Source organism: Bidens hawaiensis, unplaced genomic scaffold (assembly GCF_021521415.1).
Source record: "Bidens hawaiensis isolate Kalapana, Puna unplaced genomic scaffold, B.hawaiensis_p1.1 tig00009566_1, whole genome shotgun sequence".
NCBI classification, from domain to species: Eukaryota; Viridiplantae; Streptophyta; class Magnoliopsida; order Asterales; family Asteraceae; genus Bidens; species Bidens hawaiensis.
In genome coordinates this window covers 704,216-711,587 of record NW_027491713.1, presented here as the reverse complement: position 1 = coordinate 711,587, position 7,372 = coordinate 704,216, and the positions used below count along the sequence as shown (strand labels likewise).

General features: G+C 34.8%; 1 protein-coding gene across 1 annotated transcript; it reads left to right on the top strand.

The window, feature by feature from the left end:
• Positions 1 to 250: 250 nt before the first annotated feature.
• Positions 251 to 4,972, top strand: LOC143532873 (protein TRANSPORT INHIBITOR RESPONSE 1-like). Its single transcript, XM_077027792.1, has 3 exons — positions 251 to 853; positions 2,484 to 2,976; positions 3,977 to 4,972. The coding sequence occupies exons 1-3, from the start codon at positions 255 to 257 to the stop codon at positions 4,733 to 4,735; spliced, it is 1,851 nt and encodes a 616-aa protein (XP_076883907.1). The 5' UTR covers positions 251 to 254; the 3' UTR covers positions 4,736 to 4,972.
• The last annotated feature ends 2,400 nt before the right edge of the window (positions 4,973 to 7,372 follow it).

Here is a 7,372-nt window from a genome sequence, read left to right as displayed (position 1 = left end):
TAATCGCCAAAACAAAAAAAGAGCCTGCTTCTTCCTTCTGTATCTCTAGTTCTAGTTCTAGAAGATAACTCACACCTCCATTTCTCATTATGTAAATCCAATCAATACCAAATCCTCCGGTAAACCACAGGTACACATACATACATACTCTTTTTTATTTATCCCACAAATCTTGGGGGTTGTTTTCAATCCTTCCTTCCAATGGCCTTCATATTAATCACTACATGATACTCACTCTTTGCAGGCAGCCCAGTATGGATCCAAATCCAAAACGACCCAAAACAGTTGACCGAGTCGACTCAGTCGAAGTTGTCAACTCGTCCGAGTCGACTCAGTTGTTATGTAGTATCGATCCAAACCGGAAGAGGGCAAAAACAGTTGACCGAGTTGACTCGGCCGAGTCGACTCAGTTTCCAGATGAGGTGTTAGAACGTGTTTTGTCACTAATTGACTCACACAAGGACCGGAGCTCGGTGTCACTGGTGTGTAAGGACTGGTACAACGCGGAGCGGTGGAGCCGGCGGCATGTGTTTATTGGGAATTGTTACTCGGTGTCGCCGGAGATTGTGGCCGCGAGGTTTCCCAGGATTCGGAGCGTGACGATTAAGGGGAAACCGAGGTTTTCGGATTTCAATTTGGTACCGGAGGATTGGGGCGCGGATATTTATCCGTGGCTGAGCGTTTTCGCCTTGGCGTATCCGTTTTTAGAAGAGCTTCGGTTGAAGCGAATGGCGGTTAGCGACGAGAGTTTGGAGTTTTTAGCGACAAAGTTTTGTAATTTTAAAGCTTTGTCACTGTTGAGTTGTGATGGATTTAGTACTGATGGATTAAAAGCTATTGCTACTCATTGCAAGTAAGACTTCATTTCAAATTAAGTTTTATTTTTTGACTTATGATATTTGATTATGTATTATGTTTATTACCTAATAAAGCTTATGATTTGTGACATATTAAGAAATAAATGATATTTGCTAGTTTTGTTCTGAAAAAGATCAAATCTTGATGCTTGATATAGAATGATGATAATATTAATGAGTAACATTTGGTATGATTTATGCTGATAAAAATGATATCTTTTTGCTCAAAATGGGCAGACATTTTTCTTAATAAGGTACACATTTTAATGCACAACTCACATAGTGATTTCTTGTACTCCAGCAGTTGAAAAGTTTCTTTGGATAGGATAACAATAACAATAATATGATGGTTGAAAGAAATGTACAGTTTTTACAGCACAAGGTACAAGTGAGTTTGAAGAATTAGTGAAGTCTTTTAGGGTTGAGTGGAAACTGAGGTGGTAGTTACTTTATTATTTCCTTTTCTTCACCTTTTCTTTTGTTGCTTTCTTGATTGTGACATTTGACCTATTTAATGGGCTGCATGTTCTTGATGTCATTCTCTACAGAAAAATCTATAAATTGGATAATGATGTTTACTATTTGATTTTAGATTTATGCTACCTAAATAAATGGATGATTTGTGTTCTTCTGCACCTACCTTCACATGCCAATGTGATTTTTCGTGATTAGTTTTTTTATAAATGGTTTTATGCATTTGGAATAGCCTAGTTCTCATCGAGCGCGAGTTTGAATCTAAGTCCGCTTTTAATTAACTTAATTATTTCTGGTCAAATAATCATTTTTTATAAAACAATTATTCGACGATAAAATCGAATTACATATTTACCCTTTTGTTTTATTCCAATTCAAGAAAGTTTTTTATTTTCATTTTAAGAACAGTCCAATTTTTTCATAAATATGTTATTTTTTGCTCATTTTATCTATTAGTTCCTTATGCAATCTGAAATTTGACAAACATTTAAGCGGCTAATTATCATGATGTAAGTGTATAACAACTTCAATACAAATGTACTTTAAAAATGTGTATCCAGAGACTAAGGGAGTGTTTGGTTGGTGGGATTTGAAATACTTCTGGATGCATATTTTTTTAATTTAATATTATAAATTTGATTGATAATATTTCAATAATGTTTCATGTTTGATATTTCAATCTAATATATATTATTTATTATTCAATAATTTAAGGTTATTCTTTACTATTTTAAATAATATCTCATAGCATATTTATCATTTCTATTAATATTTTATCATTTATGTTCAATAATTCTAACTGTTATTTGGTGTTTAATGTTTCATATTTTAATTTAAGCTAATTTGGTATTTAATAGTTAATGGTCTAATCTAAAGTTTAATCTTTGAATAACATTTTTAATAAAACAATTTGGTATTTTAATCAACTTTATTTTAAGTATTTAAGTTATAAAAATTGCTATTGGTATAAGTAAGTGATGTGTTTAATTTAATGGCTTTGTGTTAAATACCGTATTCAGTTTAAGTTGTTAATGATGTTATGCTTCAATCAAGAATGTTTAAACAAAAAAGTAGAAACCGAAGCTCAATGAATGATAAAAGATTGAGTGCTAATTCATGTAAAACTTATGTGTGAAATCATTTTATGTGTAGGAACTTAACAGAATTGGATATTCAAGAAAATGGGATCGATGATCTCGGTGGCCATTGGTTAAGTTGCTTCCCGGAAACCTTAACTTCATTGGAAGTTCTAAACTTTGCAAGTTTAAACAGTGAAGTCAGTTTTGATGCCCTTGAAAAGCTCGTTTCTAGATGCAAATCATTAAAGGTTTTGAAAGTGAATCGGAATATAAGTTTAGACCAATTGCAAAAGCTTCTTTCACATTGTCCACAGTTGATGGAACTTGGTACTGGAGCCTTTACGCAAGAACTCATCTCGGGTCCCGTCACTGAGTTCAAGAATATGTTTAGTAACTGTAGAAATTTAATCACTCTTTCGGGTTTATGGGACGCGACTCCACTTTATCTCCCGGTTATTTATCCCGCATGTGCTCGTTTGACTTTTTTGAATCTGAGTTATGCGACTTTACGGAGCGATGAACTTGCAAATCTTCTTTCTCATTGTAAAAGCCTTCGCCGCCTTTGGGTAAGTAGCTTTATAATCGCTATTATTATTATTATTATTATTTACTTATTTATTGTTCTTGTTAGTGTAAGGGTAAAGTAAAAGGGATGATTTCATATATCCTACTTGGAACTTGATATAATATCTTATTTACCTATTAAACCATCATAATATCAAGTATAGACATGTTTTTTCTAATTTATGACGTTTATACCTTTCCCTTGCATTCAGGATATGATAGTTACGGGTGTGCAAGAGTCGGTTTTGGGTTTAAACCGGACCAAATCCAAAATTTTGGTTTTTGGGTTTTTGAAAACTGTGTCACTTTTTTTGGTTTTCACATGGGGTACTGTTCGGTATCGGTTTTACCATTTGGGCATGAAAATTTTGCGCAAAAAGATGGTCAAATACTCAAATATAATGAAGTTGGGCATGTATTTCTTTTATCAGTTAATGCTTAATTGTTTATCACACATTTGGACCTCAAATTATTGGGCTAAACCGTTTATTAATTTCTTGTAAATAAATAAAAATTGGTTAATTTGGTATTTGGTTGATAACAAAACCGAAATCGAAAATTGGTTTTGAAAAATCGTAAGACCAAAGCCGTCAGATTTTTATTAACTTCAATTATATTGGCTCGGTTACGTTGCCTATCCTGGTTAAGGTTTAGTTAGTTCGGTTTTGTGCGTATCCGATTGAGGAATTGGAGTGCAAGGAGAAGAGAAGGGTATAAAAGGGTATAACAGTCATATTAGAGATCGTATTTCACGAATTTGGCAAACATGAAATTTGAAGTATTTTGAATGGGTATATTTATATTAATTTTCTTGGTTGATTAAATATGATAACACAAGTTTTCATGGTGTACATGAAATCTCCTTGGAACAAAATTACTTCTTTACCCTCCTATTTATCTAATCTGGGACGCTTCTATTTCCATTTACTTGGATCTTAAGTAAACTTTGCTGTAAATAAACAATCTTTATTGCAAAACTAATGTAATCTTTTGTGGGTATAGCTTCTTGATACCGTAGGTGACAAGGGTCTAGAAGCGGTTGGATCCTGCTGCCCATTTCTCGAAGAGCTCCGTGTCTTTCCAGCTCACCCGTTTGACCAACAAATCTTCCTTGGCGTGACCGAATCAGGGTTTGTGTCTGTTTCTCGTGGCTGCCCGAGACTTCGTTATGTCCTCTACTTCTGTCGCCAAATGACAAATGCTGCTGTAGCCGCCATTGCCAAAAACTGCCCGGATTTCACCCACTTTCGCCTCTGCATAATGAACCCGGGTCAACCCGATTACCTAACCAAGGAGCCAATGGATGAAGCTTTCGGTTCCATTGTGAAAACATGCACCAAGCTTCAACGGCTCGCGATTTCCGGTCTGTTAACGGACCGAACGTTCGAGTACATAGGGAAATACTCAAAAAACCTCGAAACACTTTCGGTTGCTTTTGCAGGAAGTAGTGATTTAGGCATGGAGTATGTTTTACAAGGCTGCCCGAAACTAAGGAAGCTCGAAATACGTGACTGCCCGTTTGGAAACGCTGCGTTGCTGTCGGGTTTGACCAAATACGAGTCAATGCGATCCTTGTGGATGTCGGCTTGTAACGTGAGTATGAACGCATGTCGGGCGTTAGCTAAAGAAAAACCAAGGTTAAACGTTGAGGTGATTCGAGACGAGGATGGTGCTGATGATAGCCAGGCTCATAAAGTGTACGTTTATCGCACCGTGGCAGGCCCACGAAGAGATGCACCACCTTTTGTTCTCACTCTATAAGTTTAATATACCCGAAAAATGATATGAAGAATTTGACGGAAATGCCCTTGGTGGTTAGAATTTGAAGGGTATTTAATGATGAATAAGATGTATATACGTCAAGGTCGTGATCAGGGGGGTAAAATCGGTATCGAAAAGATTAGCAGGTATCTTGTTCAGCTGAAGTTTGAGTGATCTACTTTCTGGCTAGATTTGGTTGTTTCAAGAATGCTTTTAAGGTTGCTTGGATGTTTGGTTTTGAATTTGGTTATGTGAGAATTCAATAATCAGAATCATATGATCAGTTGTAATAATATATACATCTATTTATTATGTTAAACATCTATTTTTTATGTAATGGCTCTTTAGGGTGTGATTTACGTGTGTTAATCCTGTTAGTATTGTTAAAAGGAGATGAATTAGGTAAAAGGTAAGATTATCAAGCATTATTTTGACATAATTGAGATTAACTTGACGTCAAGACAAGGTATGGTATTGTATAAACATATTGTTTGGATTCATTTAACGGCAAAGGTTTGTCGCATATAACTTATTCATTTTTTGCATTTACTGTACTTAGATAACTAAAAACAAACAAAAAATTCTAGACTATTTATGGGTATGTATTTCAAGTAATTTTGTGATTTATGTGTATTTAAGGGTAAAAATAAGGTGACATGATATAATTGGGCAGTGTATGGATAGTACTCACGAGTGTCTTTTTCCCTTATAATATTGGAATTGCTTTTTGGTTTTGGCAGCAAAATCGAAAGTGTGAATTACTATTAGTTAATCTGTAATTATGAATTATCATTGATCAATAAACTATGGTTTGAATTATTAAAATATGTATATATTTTTTAAAAAAACTATTAGCTTACCCGGCGCGCTGCGCCATGACAGGTTGGTAAAACCCAAATGTTGTTAGGCATGGGTGTTGAGGCGGTAAGTCAACGCGGATTTGGTTGGTTTTGGTTACGTGCATTATGTATAGGAACTAAAACAAAACAAAAAAATATAAAAATTGAGGTGGCCCAATGGGGTTTGTCGGTCGGTAAAAGTCGAGCATTGGTAAAGCCCGAGCGTTGTTAATCCCGGGCGTTGAGACGGTGAGTCGACGCAAATTAGGTTGGTCTCCGTCACGTTTGTTACGTATCAAAACTAACACAAAAATAAATTTTGCATTCGGTCGGTTTTCATTACGTTCTTTATGATACTGAAATTAAAACAAAATGTAGTGAGCTTATGCAAATTCGGTTGGTTTCCGCGCATTCGTTATGGTACCGGAACTAAAACAAAAATCAAAAAACAAAATTGTCATTTGGTCGGCTTACATTATGTTCGTTACAATAAAACACACACACAAAAAAATCATCAAACACTAAGGTGCCACCAAGTGGGCCCAATAAGGTTCCTTACGGCACCAAAGTTGTCATTTGTTATATATAATAATATAATAAATTTGTATTATATTGTTTTGACGGTGAACTACAGCTTTTATATGAAAATGAAAAAAATATTAAGAGAGAAATTCATGGCAAGAAAAACGAACGAATGTTGGTCTTTTCGTTTGTCATAAGAGGTCAATATCTAATTCTTACATATTCCTACGTAAACACGAGTTTAGGTACTTGATATTTATACCAAAATTTACTACAAATATGTAAAATCCCCGAGCATCTTGTATTATACTAGCGGAAGAGCCCACTGTGCGGATACGCAATATGAATTCGGTCCGTGGAGACTTGGTTTGTTATGGTACAACGGTTTACTATCATTATAATCAATCATAACTGGTAAAAATCTCATCAATTGCGATTGCATTAGAGCAAGTCAGGGGAGGGCGAGACATGTTGTAAAGTACAAGATATCAAAATACACATATCTAATACAACAATATTATTCTTCAACGGCCATTAGAAATATGAAAGACAACTCGGAATTGTACCTGCCATATCGCGAATATATAAAATGTTGAAATAAGATAATCTAATATACCCGATTGTTTATCGTCGTTGTTCACGCCACTAGATAATGAGCGGTAAAACAGGCCATGACCACCCCTAGGAAACCATGACCATCACCAGGAAATGTGATCACAATGTTTGGCCAACATGGTACACTCCACCTTAATCTTGACCTTCAAGAAAATCAGGCAACAAAAAAATATGAATATTCTTTAGTATCGGTATGTGTTTCACGACTATAAAGTTGAGGTATGACTAACTCTTTGCAACCATCGAAAACATTGTTTGCCATTAAAAAAAATATATAACATTATTATTGTGTATCATTCTCTCTAGTCGGAGTAGTTGTGTTTTGTATGTATGAACATCTGGAACTCATTTGCGGTGGTTCAAAAACTATTAGTTCATGATGCATCGTCAATAATCTAGTGAGTATTAACATAAGATATATCTTAATGTTTCTTTTAATATTCACCCTCTTATCCCAACCATTATAGTATTTCAACCATGAATCTTAATCAAGGGTGATACCTGCATCTGCAACAAGTAAAAAAAAAAAGGGGTGACTTATGTTAGGACTTTTTGTAGTCAATTGGTTGATTTTTTAGTAAAATTTTACAATTGTTTTGATTTTCTTCTGTGTAGCATTCAAATATAAAGGATATTAGGATAGAGGCATGCTGAACAAAAA

What these genes read in the sequence shown, in the direction of transcription:
- LOC143532873 (XM_077027792.1), top strand. Translation starts at nt 255, where the DNA reads ATGGATCCAAATCCAAAACGACCCAAAACAGTTGACCGAGTCGACTCA. An exon ending in GCTATTGCTACTCATTGCAA is followed by an intron (nt 854 to 2,483) that starts GTAAGACTTCAT and finishes TTTTATGTGTAG; the next exon opens with GAACTTAACAGAATTGGATA. An exon ending in AAAGCCTTCGCCGCCTTTGG is followed by an intron (nt 2,977 to 3,976) that starts GTAAGTAGCTTT and finishes TTGTGGGTATAG; the next exon opens with CTTCTTGATACCGTAGGTGA.